The 17,546-nt window shown below is 39.1% G+C and overlaps 1 protein-coding gene across 6 annotated transcripts; it reads right to left on the bottom strand.

The window, feature by feature from the left end:
* Positions 1 to 21: 21 nt before the first annotated feature.
* LOC116048802 lies at positions 22 to 16,514 on the bottom strand. 6 transcript variants are annotated; one of them, XM_031298045.1, is made up of 11 exons: positions 16,420 to 16,514; positions 13,778 to 13,893; positions 10,997 to 11,042; positions 9,277 to 9,700; positions 9,036 to 9,111; positions 8,891 to 8,951; positions 4,581 to 4,728; positions 3,688 to 3,748; positions 3,448 to 3,578; positions 3,252 to 3,341; positions 22 to 383 (listed from the first exon to the last, which is right to left on the bottom strand). In XM_031298045.1, the coding sequence occupies exons 2-11, from the start codon at positions 13,866 to 13,868 to the stop codon at positions 363 to 365; spliced, it is 1,149 nt and encodes a 382-aa protein (XP_031153905.1). In that variant the 5' UTR covers positions 13,869 to 13,893; positions 16,420 to 16,514; the 3' UTR covers positions 22 to 362. The 6 variants fall into 6 exon arrangements, with proteins under 6 accessions (XP_031153905.1, XP_031153903.1, XP_031153901.1 ...); XM_031298043.2 differs by having other exon boundaries at positions 10,997 to 11,087; positions 16,420 to 16,506; XM_031298041.2 differs by lacking the exon at positions 16,420 to 16,514 and adding an exon at positions 14,257 to 14,464 and having other exon boundaries at positions 10,997 to 11,087.
* Between the last annotated feature and the right edge of the window lie 1,032 nt (positions 16,515 to 17,546).

Here is a 17,546-nt window from a genome sequence, read left to right as displayed (position 1 = left end):
AATAAAAAAACAAGAAACAAGTTGACTTTTTCAATCATTTTTTTTTCACACAAATTATAAAAACATTGAATGCGTACATTTACAAAAATTACAAACGTTATCTTCTTAAGGTAACCGGATGGTGATTATCTGGGAGTACTGCAGCTAACGTTAATATGGACAAACCATTTGTGAACAAAGATACAAGAACATCAATATTGTTTGAACAAATCAAGATGCCTCCATTTCTTCAGACAAATCCTTGAATGTCAAACATGTACTGTATTAGTGGTGCCATCGCATGTATGTGTGGGTGTGATTGAGGTTTAACTCCACAGTTCATCTGACGCAAACAGCCTTTTGGAGACTTTCAATGATTTCCATCATTCAAACGGGCTGCCACCCTGAAAGAAAAGGAACAGCTAGGTAATCCGATAGCTGCATCTGTAGAGCTCAACGTAGTCCGATTTCAGTCCAATGTAATAGTAATTACTAGTAGCCTTCTAGGGTACTATATGCTACTTCTATTAATTATATATAGTGTACTCGGGCTGAAAATGAATGCATTACTTAAGGCAATCATATAAGATGTTTTATTTCAATACTTTTGTAGTCAATTTGGAAAGATTTGACTTAATGTCCCCTGTATTCAACAGTGGTGGAATGTAACTAAGTACATGTACTCCAGTTCTGTACTTAAGTACAAATGTGAGGCACTTGTACTTCACTTGAGTCTTTTACTTTTCATGCCACTTTCTACTTCTATTTCCCTACATCTCAGACAGAAATATTGTACTTTTTACTCCACTACATTCATGTGACAGTTTTAGTTACTTTACAAATTAAGACTACAAGTCCAGCTGAACTGATTAGACCATTAAACAGACAACTGTTTGGATCCTTTACACTTTCTAAAATGTGAGGATTTTTCTGCAATGAGTACTTTTACTTACTTTATTTACATTTTCCTGATGATACTTTCACACTTTTACTTAAGTAACATTGTGTGGTATTAGTACTTTTACTCAAGTAAAGAACCTGAATACTTCTTCCACCACTGGTATTCAATGCATTAACCACACAAATAGTAAAGAAAAGCCATCTCCCCTTACTTAAAATGTACAATGTTAGTTGTATCTGTTAGAATGTTGTTCTACTATTTCACTTTATACACTAGTTTGTTCATCTTAAGACACACGAGCACAAACGCCACGTTTCCTTCCCTTACCCAATAGTATCTGATTATTGTATAATTCCCCACTACTTTTATTACTACTTATATCACACATTACAGTACACTCACCTAAATGATTATTAGGAACACCATACTAATACCGTGTTTATCCCCCTTTCGCCTTCAGAACTGCCTTAATTCTTTGTGGCATTAATTCAACAAGGTGCTGGAAGCATTCTTTAGAAATGTTGGTCCATATTGATAGGATAACATCCCCCACAGCCACCAACAATCATGCCACGCTCAAAGTTGCTTAGATCATCATTCTTTCCCATTCTAACATTCAGTTTGGAGTTCAGGAGATTGTCTTAACCAGGACCACACCCCTAAATGCATTGAAGCAGCTGCCATGTGATTGGTTGATTAGATAACTGCATTAACGAAAATTATGAAAACAAAACGGAAATTTAACAGGTGTTCCTAATAATCCTTTAGGTGAGTGCATATCTTTTACCTGGGTGATTTAAAAAGAGAATCCTGCATGCGACAAACCCCTTCTCCCCTATTTAGAATTGCTCTTTATTTTGCATTAGTTTTATTTTGCATTTGTGCCAACATAATACTAAATTAACATCTCAAATTACGAACAAAATAAAACTGAATTGTATCCAAGCGGTCTTGAGTTCAAGTGCCATATATACAAAATGGAAAGAAAGTGAGCAATTCTAATGTATTAATGAAATTAATGTATTATGTTTAGGGCTGTCAGCATTAACGCGTTAATCGCAATGCGATTATTTTACACTTCATATGCACATTGTGTAAAGACGAATTAAAATATCGTCGAAGCACGTCAAGCTTCAGCTACCACCTACGAGCTAATTAACATGACTCAGGTTAGTGGGCTCAGGCAAAGCACTATTTTGGAGAGTGCTACTTGCCGACCTGTGGATGAAACCAAATCCAAAATAATTACTACAGCTCTTGCGAAATGGGTGGCAACTAACTGCAGACGTGTCAGCATCGTAGAAGACTTGGGTCTCAAGACGTACTACGGTTGGCATGTTCTGACCCGTCTCATTGCCGTAGAGGGGGACAGCAGTTTTACGCATACACAGCCTGTACGACACGGAGAAAGCAGCCCTGCTGCAAGGTGCTGCAAACGCTGTCTCATTAACCGGTGATCACTGGACGTCAGTGAGTAATCAAAATGATTTAGAAGTTACTGCACACTATATTGACTCTGGTAAGGATAGGGATTTTTAGTTAGGTACTTGGAGGAATTGTGCAATAATGACAGATTCACACATTTTTCTTTTGTTTACAGTAAATAAATAATAAACAAATACAAATCCTAAAGTCAAGTTCATAAAGTAACTTTCTTTGCATTCATTTGATTCCCAATCAAGATACACTGGTGAGAATTGCTTTCCGTTGTTAATATGTACTTAAAAACAGTTCTGAAATGCAAAATAATAGAATTTTAATCATGTGATAAAACGTGCGATTAATTGCGATTAACTATAGAAATTCAGCAATTAATCGTGATTAAAAAAAAATTAATCGTTTGACAGCCCTAATTATGTTATTCATGAAATATTACATAAGAGAATAAACTACTAAATTGAGGGAACCAAATAAGAAAACACGTATTTAAAGGTGCTGTAGGTAGGATTGTAAAGATCCAGGACTTAGCCAAAAAATTTGAACATCGACAACTTCTCAGTCCCTCCCCCCTTTCCACTAAAGCCCAAAACGGTCGCCTATGCCCCTCCCCCCACAAGGGAGAATGAACGCGTATGCATGAGCAGTGATTGACACGCAGTTAGACACCCCCTCCGGCCCTGATTGGTGCATCTAAACAGGGAGCGGTGGATTTTTGCAAATCACACTACAGGCTGTAGGTGGTGCCAGAGGAGCCTGATGTTTTTTTTAAATGCCCTGCTTTATGTAGTTCTACTGGAACATAGGGTCAGTTTCAGCAAATATGACAGAATGTGAAAGCATTTCTGGGATCGGTTCTTTTAAACACATTTTATTCACCATGATGCCATTAGGTTATTTTTTGACCTTTGAAAGGTTCATGCTTGCAAAATACCTTCAGGAAGTGTTCAAACTGAGGTTTCATCTCCTTCATCATGGTTTCTGCTTTTGCGAGGCAAGAACGTCTCTGCTGCACTTGAAAGTCCTTCCGAAAAACCAATCCAATGTTGAGTTTACCAAATATTGAGAAAACAGAGATTGGAAAGTAACCAAACAATGATTAACGTTACGCTACTTTACCGCAGGGTTACCTTTGTGTTGGAGAGGTGTTCCTGAGAGGTAATGTGAGTCTGCACTGAGGATGCAGATGTGGATATGAAGACGCTGCAAGCCGCACAGTGGAACATTTCAATCTTTGTCATGTGGTCATTTTCCTGCAGAGCTGACAAACAAAGATCAGACTGTTTTTAGGATGGGTTTGTCTGGAACAGAAGATACTGCAATATGACACGTGCATGTCTTCTGGTTTTTGACAAGTCAACGTTACTTACCTTGAAGTGCACTATCCTCTATGTTTCGGCTGCACTGCTGGCTTTTATACAGCATGACGTCCTACAGACATGAATAAATAAAAACTTATACCACCATCCAGACACACCAATAAGATAAGATAGACTTTATTAACCCCACACTGGGAAAATTCCCTTGTTATAGCAGCTCAAAAAGAAAAATCCACACACATCAGAATAACACAAATACACATTACATAGACATAGGAAAAAATATACAAAAAGTATTATAAGAAATAGAAACAAAATAGAATTAGTTATAATAATAATAGTAATAATATTTACACTATAAACACCCTTATATAAACAGATATACACATGAGTAAGGTGCGGATGAATAGAAATGACATTGCACAGAAGGAGGTGACAGAGTAATAAATAAATAAATATGCAAAGTGCAGAATAGCCAGATAGCCAGCCCAGATAGCTCAGTTGGTAGAGCGGCCGCCCATGTATAGAGGTTTACTCCTCGGCCCAGGTTCGACTCCGGCCTGCGGCCCTTGGCTGCATGTCATTCCCCCTCTCTCTCCCCTTTCATTTATTCAGCTGTCCTGTCAATAAAAGGCCTAAAATGCCCAAAAAATAATCTTAAAAAAAAGTGATGGCTCATGTTACAGAATCAGCTAGCAGTGCTACATTATAATGTTGTATTATAGAGCCTTTTGACTGCTGCTGGAAGGAAGGACCTGCGGTAGTGCTCCTTCTTGCACTGAGGGTGCAGCAGTCTTGGCAATGCACCAACATGTGTTTGTGTGTCTGTTATATTTAGGTTGGGGGGGGGGGGGGGGGAGAGAGTAATAGAAGAGTAGAACATTACTGAACATTACTACCCAGGAATCGTCAACAGGATGTACAGTAATGAACCATAACCTTACCTGTATGAAGGCTATAGCCAGATCATCGTAATTATTCTGCTGCTGGATGTGCTCCAGGGTGTCCCAGTGACTCTTGCTCTCCAAGTGCTCCTCCAGCTCGCGGCCATTGGCTAACTCAACTTCGCAAAGGTCACAGATGATGGGGCTCCTAAAAGAGAAATATTAAAGCAGTCAGTGTGACTTGACAAGTTTTGGAAAATTTGGAGCGTTTTCTTCAATTTCCTTGAGAGTAACAATATGGATGTGGATGGTTGGAGTGATAACTAGCTGGACTGAGCGTTTTTTTGTTTGCTTTTTGTCCAAATAAGATAACATACTCCTAATGCCTGTAGTGTGCCATCTGTACTATACGGTGTTGAGATAAACAACTGCTGTATGTATTTCGTGTAAGCATACACCTATGGATGTACAGATTCATGACTGTGGGTACTACAGCTACTACATTTGATCCTTGGTCTCCTTTCTGTTTCATGTTATGTGCCTTGTACCGTTTTCTCAATAAATACATGTTTAAAAAAAAAAAAAAAAACATTCAGTGTTGCAGAATATTAACGAGAATAGCTAAAAAGCCGATCTTAAAGTGCCCATATTTTGCTCATTTTCAGGTTCATAATTGTATTTAGAGGTTGTACCAGAATAGGTTTACATGGTTTAATTATCAAAAAACGCCATATTTTTATTGTACTGCAGCTCCTCTTTTCACCCTGTGTGTTCAGGTCTCTGTTTTAGCTACAGAGTGAGACATCCTACTTCTGTTCCATCTTTGTTGGGATTCACACATGCGCAGTAGCTAGGTAAGGCTCACAATTGCTAGCTAGCTGTTTCTCTAACTTCAGTCAGTACAAGGCAGGATTAGCCGGAGACTTCTTCTAAACGAGGGCACACTTCCAACTTTGCGTGGAATACCTGCAGAACAGGGACATGTACAGTTGTGTTCAGAATAATAGCAGTGTGTTTAAAAAAGTGAATAATGCTCAAAATCCTTAGAATAGCTTTTAATTCCATAATATCAATGCATTGGGAACACTGCACATTGCACACTGCAATTCCAAATCAAAACATGACCAAAACTGATCAAGTTTGTGTTATACCTTTACAGAAAGTAAAGAAAAAGGACTATTAGGCTGATTTTTTTTCATAATATGGGCACTTTAAAACAGCCTCATACAAGTTTAAAGTGACGGCCGCTGTTAAGACCAGACGAACAACCAAAAGATAAGTTAAAGCTAGAGTGCGGAACTTTTACATATAAATGAACTTCCGTTACATTCAAGCCCTTACCAAAGGAGTTTACACAATGCTAATTTAAGCCCATCACCGCCAGGGAAAGCTCTCTGTATTTCTCAGTATATCAGAGTTGTGGTGTGGCTGGAACAATGCTGATCCAGCTTAGTTTTTATTCCCTCCACAACAATGTCGTTACATGAGCTGTACACAACTAACCTTGCTGACTCACTAACAGCTCTTGACAGCGTAGCTGCTTATTCTGAATAAGGACTTGATCAGTCCTCAATCAGTTCAACAGAGCTTTTACATCACAATACGTGATGCTTGGTTGCAGGGTTAGTTAAAGTTTTGCAACTACAGTGGCTAACATTTGTAGTATCAAAACACAGAGCTAGCAAAGTTGTAAAGCAATTGGTATGAAATGTTATTACACAATACTAACCGTGTTCTCACCCACCTAGGTCATTCACCCAGAGTTAGGGCGTTTTCACACATGAAAGTCCGAACCAAGGTCCGGACCAAGGTTCATGTTTTTGTTACATTGTATACATTTGATCCGGTAAGTTCTGGTTTCACACTGCAGTTATGCAAGCGCACTAAAAGATCTATACGTGACAAAACTACGTCCTGCCGTCATCACATACGTGAGCTGCGTCTCCAGATACTTATAATTGATTGGTTTGTAGACGGGCTTTCCCGTCCTCTCGTATCTTCTCTCTGTGTCGGAGTTTTTTCATCTGCCTGCTGCTCTCCCCTACTGCCGCGGCTCTTTTTGTTTTGTTGTGATGTTGAGAAGCGAGACACGGGAACTTTCTGGAGAATTTATTCAGAGACAAACGGAAACCTACACTGTACATTTACTACCACTTAACAAATAAACTGCTGATGTATTCTCAGCTCTGATAGCCGACAGCTGTCTGCTCTGAGCACATTCACCGTCACTCTCTCATGTAGCCTACACACTAAGCACCGAGCTATTCCTTAAAGGAGCTATTCCCCGCTCTTGTAACACAAGGAGAGCCTGCCAGAGCTTCTTCTATTTGGTCCGAAAGTCCGAACCATCCAAAAAATGCTTTCACACTATAAACGAACCGGACCATGGTTCAGTTTGGTCCGGACCGAGACCACCTCTTTTGATCCGGACCGTGGTCTGGGGGAGGTTTCACACCTGTAATTTTGGTTCGGATCAAACTGAAAAGTTCGAAAGTCCGGACCAAATGAGGTATGTGTGAAAACGCCCTTATTGTATCACAATGTGTTTATAACTGCAGTGGTTGTGGACATATTTTTGTCACAACTAGACTGCTATCCAAGCAGCTTTGCACAAGACAGGTGGAGTTCATTCAATTTGGGCAATTAGATTACCATCTTATCTGATGACGGCGAATAACAACTCAGCATAGGAACAATGTTCTGTGGATTTCCTCTACTTGACAATATACTAGTAATTAATCGTGATTATCTCAGGGCTTTAGTAACTTCAACTACAGCAAGAGCTGATGCTGCACACCAAGCTAGACACACAGGACTGACACATTCCTAGCTCTGGCTTCTTTGTAAACAAGCAGTGAAGTGTGTCATCTTTCTATATTGGTTGAAGCTCTACATTCGTGCCACAAGTTAAAGCAACACAAACGCACTTCTCCTGCTTCGGCCCCCCTACAGGTTGGAAGCGGAATTGTCCCATTATCGCTGTTGTAATGTCTCATTATGCCTCATTCGAACTACAGATCCGCTACCCGATCTGGCAAACTTGCATAATATAATGGACAATTCTGCATCCAACCTGTAGGTGGAACCGAAGCAGGATAAGTGCTTTAGTATTGCTTTAAGGCCGTTACAGACCAACCAGACGGCCGACCGTTGGCAGAAAAGGCAGTTGGACTGATCAGTCTCCTCGAGTTGGTCAAAAAAGTGCCTCGGAACACACCAAAGCGACGAGACGTAATACGTCTCCATAACAGCAGGCGGCGCTAATCTGTATTGTCGCCCAAAAAATGAAAACCAGCAGCTGATTGGACGAACGCGTCACGTGGGTCTGGCTGCTGCTTCCGGATTTTGGATTTTTCAACCGGCCATTAATGGCAACTCATTCAGAATACGATCTCATATTGTACTAAAATAGTTCACCAAAATGTGTTTCTGAAAACATTTTAAGCGAGAAATAGGCCATGCAGTTGCTGAATCTGTCTTCATTTCAGATCGACAAAGGTCAGTTTAAAAGATTTTCGTTAGATTTTGAGAGGCTTAGTCACGGTCATCCCGCTTGCCATTTCCGGGTGAGTCCCGACTGCCCTGTCTCCGTCTGAGCATGTCAGGTCGGCCAAAATGAAGGCCGACAGCTCCTCCGACTGACGACGGCACGGAACACACCGAACAGACTCGAGTCACTGACCTCGCCAGACTGTCTAACGGCCGATTATCGGCCCGGTGTGTAGCTGCCTTTAAAGGCAGGGTTGGTAACTATTTTTAATGTGCAGTTTTTTATATATATTGTTTGAAATATATTGTTTGATATATTGTTTGGTCATTATACCCCAGCAGCAATAAATAATTGAAAAATGAGCGAAAAAAGATCCGTCGTCTGTAGCTGCTGTAATCTTGTAAAAATGCCCACCAATCACTGCCGTGCGGTCCGCTTGGAAAGAACCAATGAAATGCCTCCTCGCCCTGCTGCGCGTACTCTACTCCTCCTGTGTACGAGCCTGAGCTCAGTGCGCATCGCCACCGGAGTTACTGCGAGTCTACTGCAGAATGGAAAAAACTACTGCCTGCTCTACCAACTGAGCTAACCCGGCCACCATTCAGCCTTTTTTCTTATGCAACAGTTACTTTGTATGTATATACTTGTTCTTCAGTATTTGTTTATTTCATAATAATGTTTAATATGTTTGTTAATGTATGCACATTTCACCAAGGCAAATTCCATATAAGTATACCAAATGTGGCAATAAAACCTTTTCTGATTCTTGTGAAAATGTGAACACGTGTGCCCTTGTATCTGTTTTGGCCAGTAAGCGTGATGTGAATACTCTACATGTGGCATCTTTAAACAATTGGCCATCAGTATCCTTGGTTCTTACTTGTCCATTATTAATTTCCTGTTTCTTGGCACCTCTGTGGAAGGTTTGATATGGTCCAGTCCTGTAGAACAACATTATACACAGAATTATTATTATAAGTAAAAGTAAACTATTATTAAAATGGTGGTACGTAACACAAGTTTACCTGCATCCACGTATTCCAACTGATGTTGATAGTCCCGCTGTAACCTGGGTGGGGATAATCTAACAGTAGTGGTCATCTACAGAGGAGAGAACGGGCTCTAATTGGTACCAGATATCACAATGCACTGCAAATAAGTACAACAAACAGACCGTGTATCCTGTTTAAGTCTACAACTCAAATATAACCACAGAACAAACTGCATAAATATTTCAATTCAGAAAAACACGACTTTCAGTCTTACCTCTCTGCTGTATTCTGGGATTATTATCCTCTCCTCCCCGTTGGTCCTCTGTCCTCCATAAGATGCAAGAAAGCGTTGGGCGGAGGAGCCGTGTATATGCCTGTCAGGGCTGCAGACCCTGTGGTCCAGGGGTCTACTTATGGAGTCAAAACCTGGTCGGTCAAGTGATTCAGTGGTGGGGGCATAAGCCTGTCGTTCAGGCAGTCTATGACCTGTACTGAAACCTCGACTCTCTGTTGGTCTGGTTTCAGGGCTAAAGTCACACCTGTCGAGGAGTCGGCTCGCGGATTCGGAGTAACTCCTGTCCCAGCGGCCTTTTTTAAGGCAGCCTTCATCTTGATCGGGTGGGGAGTGGTTGTGGTCTTGGGCCATCTCATGCTCAGAGTCTGACGAGTCAGGATCGTAAGGATTATAGATTTCAACCCTGAGGGAGACGGAAGAGGGATCAGTGTGTGTGTGTGTGTTACAGTGCTCAGCATAAGTGAATACACCCATGCTCAAGTTGACTAAAAAGAGGAAAAAAAAAATCATCTTTTAGAAAATGATCTTAATGCCTTAACCTTGTTATGTGTTATTCCAGCTGCTGAAACACACAGCGTCTTATTAGTTTTCTCTCATTCCATGTCCTTTTCCCCCCCAACAGTTCATGTAGTTCGTTATCACATTTATAGTGTGTGTGAACATTCAGTGGTTAATGGTATCATGTCTTTATAGATTATCTATATAATAGTCAATTGCATATACAGTGCTCAGCATAAGTGAATACACCCATGCTAAAATAGACTAAAAAGAGGAATAAAATGATCTTAATGCCTTAATTAAAAAGATAGGAAAAATCCAACCTTTAAGGACACCAATTTTCTTTGTAAATGAATAATGTATCGTAAATAAATAAGGATACTATGCATCCTGATAAAGTTCCCTTGGCCTTTGGAATTAAAATAGCCCCACATCATCACATACCCTTCACCATACCTAGAGATTGGCATGGTTTTATTTCAGTTAGCCTAATAGCTGGTTTGATTTGCAATGAGAGATGATCTTATGGAAAGTACCCCATGCCAATCTCTAGGTATGGTGAAGGGTATGTGATGATGTGGGGCTACTTTAATTCCAAAGGCCAAGGGAACTTTATCAGGATGCATAGTATCCTGGATCCATGAAATAACTGGCCTTTAAAAATAAAAATCTGCCTGCCTCTATGGGAATTTAACATAGGGTACTTATGTACTTACTTATGACCCCTGTATTTTAAAGAAGAACATTTATTTATTTACGATAACATTATTCATTCACAAAGAAAATTGGTGGCATTAAGATCATTTTATTCCTCTTTTTAGTCAACTTTAGCATGGGTGTATTCACTTATGCTGAGCACTGTATATGCAATTGACTATTATATAGATCATCTGTAAAGACATGATACCATTAACCACTGAATGTTCACACACACACTATAAATGTGCTAACAAACTACATGAACTGTTGGGGAAAAAGGACATGGAATGAGAGAAAACTAATAAGACATCGTGTGTTTCAGCAGCTGGAATAATACATAACAAGGTTAACTTCAGACAGCCCATATTTCAACACTTTATGTCAGCACAAGACAAAGTTAAAAGGCTCAAATGTGGGACGTCCTGGATTGTGACTACAGGAGACGTCACTCTCTACCTGACACGTTGTCAAAATATACTGTAGACATCACTGACTGGCTTACTTTTCTGAACTGCCAGTTCTTGCGTCCGGAGAGTCATCTTCTTCTCCTAATGGTTTGAATGAAGACTTCCATTTATCAGCAGAAGATTTGACTGTATAATACAAAATGTAAATAACAAAGACAATTTATTTTTGACAGACTGGATGCATTTAGATATAATCTATACCTACAGCTAACTAACAATGAACTGAAACAAGTTGTTTTTGGTTCATTTCTGTTGACTTTTTTTTTTTTAGTTACTAGGATAAAAATGAAGCCCAGTTATGACTTGATGATTTTGAATTAGAAATGGGACCCAGAGACAGATTTTCCAACAGTTTCAGGCAGAGATTGAAACTTGACCCAGTTGTGAAATCCATCATGCAGTTTTAGCGCAGACTGATTCTCTGATTATCTCTGTAACTCTAATTAAGCCATACAATGAAGAGGTACAGTTGTGTTCAGAATAATAGCGGTGTGTTTAAAAAAAGTGAATAATGCTCAAAATCCTTAGAATAGCTTTTAATTCCATAATATCAATGCATTGGGAACACTGCACATTCAATTCCAAATTAAAACATGACCAAAATTAATCAAGTTTGTGTTATACCTTTACAGAAAGTGAAGAAAAAGGAATATTAGGCTCTTCAAAAAAATAGCAGTATTTGCATTTTTCTTTACAAACTCAAACATGTACTGTATAAACTGAAAAATGTCTCAAGGGTTTGCTTTACTTTGAATCACTGCACTAATATTTAGTTGCATAACCATTATTTCTGAGAACTGCTTCACATCTGTGTTGCATGGAGTCGACCAACTTCTGGCACCTGTGAACAGGTATTCCAGCCCACGACGATTGAACTACATTCCACAATTCCTCTGCATTACTGGGTTTTGCCTCAGAAACAGCATTTGTGATGTCACCCCACAAGTTTTCTACGGGATTGAGGTCTGGGGATTGGGCTGGCCACTCCATAACATCGATCTTGTTCATCTGGAACCAAGACTTTGCTCGCTTACTGGTGTGTTTTGGGTCATTGTCTTGTTCAAAGACCCATTTCAAAGGCATTTCCTCTTCAGCATAAGGCAACATGACCTCTTCAAGTATTTTGATGGATGTATTGAAACTGATCCATGATCCCTGGTATGCGATAAATAGGCCCAACACCACAGTATGAGAAACATCCCCATAACATGATTTTTCCACCACCATGCTTTACTGTCTTCACAGTAGGGCTGCCACCTCTTAGTCGATTAGTCGACTAATCGGTCGTTTTGGTCTTAGTCGACTAAGATTTCTTTAGTTGATGAGTCATTTTTTATGCTTATTCATGGTTAATTATTCATTTCCAAGAAACTTATGAGCACATTTCTGGTAAACACAAGATTTAAAGTGGTGCTTTTGCAGGATTAATTGTGGAGAAACTCAGTTTTACAGATGGTTAATTAACTACATTTATATTGTGCTTTTTTAGTCTTAACCACCTCTCAAAGAGCACAGCTCTGTCGATTACATCAACTAATCGATTAATCGACAAAATCATATAAGTGTTAGTCAACTAAGAATTTCTTTAGTCGAGACAGCCCTACTTCACAGTGTACTGTGGCTTGAATTCAGTGCATGGGGGTCGTCGGACAAACTGTCTGCGGCCCCTAAACCCAAAAAGAACAATTTTGCTCTCATCAGTCCACAGAATGTTGCCCCATTTCTCCTTTGGCAAATTTCAACCTATTTAGTACATGTCTTTTTTTTTTTTTTTTTTTTTTTTAGCAATGGGACTTTGCGGGGGCTTCTAGCTGATAGCTTTGCTTCACATAGCCTTCTTCTGATCGTAACAGTACTCACAGGTAACTTTAAGTCTTCTTTGATTTTTCTGGAGCTGATCATTGGTTGAGCCTTTGCCATTTTGGCTATTCTTCGATGGGAGTGTGTCTATGTTCCCGGGTCCTATGTTCCCTGGGTCCTATGTTCCCTGGGTCCTATGTTCCCCTCTTTGTATGAGACTGGGGAACATAGGACCCTTTTTAAAAAAAAAGGGTCCTATGTTCCCCGGTCTGTTTTCCACCATTACTACCAAATTCCATGGCTAACCCTAACCCTAACCCTACCGTAAAGATTGATAGATTGCGGGGAACATAGGACCCTTTTCCAGAAAAAGGGTCCTATGCTCATGTATGTATTGCTACAGGGGAACATAGGACCCTTTTTGGGAAAAACGGGGAACATAGGACCTTTTTTCTAAAAAAGGGTCCTAAGTTCCCCAGTCTCATACAAAGAGGAGAACATAGGACCTTCACAGAATCACAGAATCAATCACCTCACTAATTGAACACAACACTGCTATTATTTTGAACATGCCCCTTTCAATTACAGATTCAATTAAACAGAATGAGCAGCATGCATGTCATGACTGTTGGGTCTGTTGGTTTTCTATGACTCTACAACACTTACTAGTAAATTATTTGCCATGTAGAAATATCACTTCTACCAAAAAAATTTATTTATGAGGTTAGTGATGTTGGACTGCTACTATTTTGAACACAACTGTACATTCATTGAAATGAATTACTGTCTTGCAAAAAGATTTTCACGCCATACAGAAATAATAACCCAAATCAGGGAATGCCTATAACAGTAAACAAAATACAACAGCGTCATTTGCTACATGGTTAGTTGTGATGTGAAGTCCGAGTTATTTGAAGCTAAGGAACTAATACACCGCAGGTATATGGTTTTTGGATGCTGTTGGTTTATGGTGGTGTTTCTAGGTGTAGGCCTACTTCAATGTCCACAGAAGTTACCTGCACGTTTCTGGGCTGGTTGTGTCTTAGCAGCCTTGTCAGGTGTCCTGATGTTTGAGTTGACTGCTGGCTTCACTGGGATGTGTAACATAGCTTCTTTAAAGTCCTGGGGTATTCTGTTTTATCACAGAAAACAGATGAAAACATGAGAAATGAGCGCAAAACTACAACGCAAGTGAACACAACGACAACGACTACTTGAAATGTTCTAAACTACTGACGACATAGACCTTAACGTTAGCTAGCTTAGCATACTGTGCGTTTAGCCTTCAGCTACACACAGACCACCAGTTTATTACTTTGAGGTAGCGATTAGATTAGTCTAATGAAATCCAGTCAACGAAAACACAGCCAGAAAGTCATCCAACAGGCACGCTGCTCGACGTTGTAAATCTGAAACATGCTCAAATAAATGAACGTTCAACACATTAGTTCACGTTACGTTCAAAGACTGAAGCACTGCGTTAAGTTAACGTTACCTCCCACACTGCTGTTGATTGTATAATACTTGAGCAGCTGCTTTAGGTTTGGCTGAAGAGTTGAACGGAATATTATTTGGACGGTTCATTATTTGGTTGCTTTACAGGAGCCGATAGTAAAACTAGATCACCTACAAACTGCTAGTTAACAGTTACTTACACCTGCCGACAGATGGCAGCATTCTGCAACACACGACCGACGACACCTAGATAGATTCAGTCATGTGAAAAAATTAGGACACACATGCTAAAGTTGAATAAAAAGAGGAATAAAAATGAAAATTAAAATGCCTTAATTACAAAAATGAGGAAAAATCCAATCTTTAAGGACACCAATTTTCTTTGTGAATGAATAATGTATCGTAAATAAATAAATGTTTTTTCTTAAAATACAGGGGGCATAAGTAAGTACACCCTTATGTTAAATTCCCATAGAGGCAGGCAGATTTTTATTTTTAAAGGCCAGTTATTTCATGGATCCAGGATACTATGCATCCTGATAAAGTTCCTTTGGCCTTTGGAATTAAAATAGCCCCACATCATCACATACCCTTCACCATACCTAGAGATTGGCATGGGGTACTTTCCATGAAATCATCTCTCAATGCAAATCAAACCAGCTATTAGGCTAACTGAAATAAAACCATGCCAATCTCTAGGTATGGTGAAGGGTATGTGATGATGTGGGGCTATTTTAATTCCAAAGGCAAGGGAACTTTATCAGGATGCATAGTATCCTGGATCCATGAAATAACTGGCCTTTAAAAATAATAATCTGCCTGCCTCTATGGGAATTTAACATAGGGGTGTACATACTTATGTCCCCTGTATTTTAAGGAAGGACATTTATTTATGTACGATACATTATTTATTCACAAAGAAAATTGGTGTCCTTACAGATTGGATTTTTCCTGTTTTTTTTTTTTATTAAGGCATTAAGATCAATTTCCTAAAGATTATTTTGTATTCCTCTTTTTAGTCAACTTTAGCATGGGTGTCCTAATTTGTTCACATGACTGTAGATAGATAGATAGATAGATAGATAGATAGTTTTATTGTCATTACATGTCTCTACGCAACGAAATTAAGATGACATCAATCACTCACTTAGCAGCATAAAGACAGAAGGATAAAAAAGTGACAGTGTCAGCAACAATTACTAGATAAATATAGAGTATAACAAAAATAAAATAAAAAATAAATAAAAGTATTAAATCCAGAATAAGAAAAACCAGTGCATTTCCAAACATGGTACCATACCATGTCCAAGTCCAGCTTAGCTTAGTCTTTCAACCTTTCAGCAGCTCATTTATGGCCCTTGGAAAAAAAGGAAAAAAGCTGTTTCTCATGCGGTTTGTCCGCGCCCTCATGACCCTAGCCTGCCTGAGGGCAGACTGTCAAACAGGATATGGCCAGGGTGTGTAGGGTCCGCTCTGATGCTGGGTCCATGAGAAATGTATCAAACACAAAATGAGTCTTGCCTTTTTTATCTTTAAGGTCTCTTATGGAATGCATATGCAATAATGCATAATTGATGCAGTTCTTGATAAAAAAATTTTTTTAAACATCATCTTTGAATTGTTTGCCCAGTTTTCCTTCTTATAAAACGTTGAACATCAATATACACATACAGTGATAAAATAAATTACATATTCTTCTATTTCACAGGTTTAAAACCGAGACCCATGGATGTATAATAAGCAAATAGAGCCCCACCATGGATCTATTATTATGCCCAATCGTTTTTATATATAATATATACATACATATACATATACATATACACACACACACACACACACACACACGTCGAGGAAAGTCTGTCAGAGGGTCTGGCAAAGCGAGACAAGTCAAAGCGAGACTAGCTAATGTCAGAGACGGTTTAGGTTTAGAACCATCTTTGCTAATGTCATCATAATTCATGTTCCCAACAGTCGCTCAGAGTGGATATTTCCGGTTATTTCCTGTACCGGTGTCACGTGGTTTCGCCACTACCACGCCTCCTTTAAGAGACTAGCGGCAGTTTCCCATGCAGTTTTCTGAGTATATTGATCATGGACTGTAAATATTAACAGTCCATATATGGAATTGATTCTAATGGGAGAAGTGAACGTGAATACAGATTATGACCGATCTGTGACCATCCTTTCGCCCCATACTCACCAAAGTAAATGTTGGACCCAGTATGCACAAGCCACATATCTCCCAAACATTCTGACACTAAAATGGCAGTTATTCATTTTACAGTCGGACAAATCCGACAAATCTGGAGAAAATTAACTTTGTTCCGAGTGTCTCAGAAACAGACTCTCGCGAGATCTGGCTGGAGACAGCACAGCAAACATCAACTAACGCAAACGCTACAGATAACACATTTTCGTCATGCTAAATATGACTTTTAGCTGTGTAAATATCTAATGTTAGCAAAAGAAAATATAAAACACGTTATGCAAATTACTTTTTATCCATCACTACTCTTACAAACGTCCACTTAGGAGACAGGAAGTGTGTACCATTTCGCATTTCATACGTTAATATCTTCTTTTTAATACATCGATCCAATACAATACATCAGAGACGGTTGAATACATCCATGAGTTCATACCATTGGAGTGGCTGGAAATCATGCTTGAAATGTGCTATAGAGAATCTTTGATACAGTCTATTGTATGTTGCTGATGCAGTACCCCTGTACAACATAGACAAAGATGCAGGTCTATAACTGTCAAGTAAATGCTATTAATAGGGGTGTCAAGTTGATCTCAAAATGGATTTGTTTGTGTTCTTTATGTTTTTTTGTAGTTAGTAATTTAAATGTCAGAGCAAAATGAATAGCTATATACTACAGGCAGGGTCAGATTAACTTGCTGGGCCCCATTAAACCCTATTTCCCTGATTCTTTGTGCATTATGTACAGTTTTTTTATACTACCATGTACTATAGCCTATATATGTATGCACAAAACTAAAATAACAAAGTTCTTGAAACTATATTTTTGACACAGGGTCCCTCTACAAGACATAGACTCAACTTTAGGTAATAAAGCATGAGAACCTTTGGTATATTCCAAATTACAAATTTCCAATTAAAATCGCACAAACCAATCGACAAATGTAAGTGTTAGACTATTTAAGGTTCCTGAAGGAGGCCTAAAAGGCCCCAGGTTCTGTGTGTGTGTTGGTTTGTTAAACTTAATTGCAAATGCTTAGAAAAAATGTACCACTAAAGTACAACATCAATATCATGATCAGGGCTTTAAGGCGATCCTGCATTATTACCTCTTACATACC

This window comes from Sander lucioperca, chromosome 9 (assembly GCF_008315115.2).
Source record: "Sander lucioperca isolate FBNREF2018 chromosome 9, SLUC_FBN_1.2, whole genome shotgun sequence".
Taxonomy (NCBI): Eukaryota; Metazoa; Chordata; class Actinopteri; order Perciformes; family Percidae; genus Sander; species Sander lucioperca.
Note: the sequence above shows the minus strand (reverse complement) of the source record. Positions and strands in the feature narration are given on the sequence as shown.

Bases quoted from the DNA above. Each gene is read 5' to 3' on its own strand.
- LOC116048802 (XM_031298041.2), bottom strand. From the start codon at position 14,345: ATGAACCGTCCAAATAATATTCCGTTCAACTCTTCAGCCAAACCTAAA. The intron at 9,701-10,996 runs GTAAGCCAGTCA...CGTCTCCCTCAG, and splicing joins AGAACTGGCAGTTCAGAAAA to GGTTGAAATCTATAATCCTT. The intron at 3,749-4,580 runs GTAAGGTTATGG...TCATGTCTGTAG, and splicing joins TGGCTATAGCCTTCATACAG to GACGTCATGCTGTATAAAAG.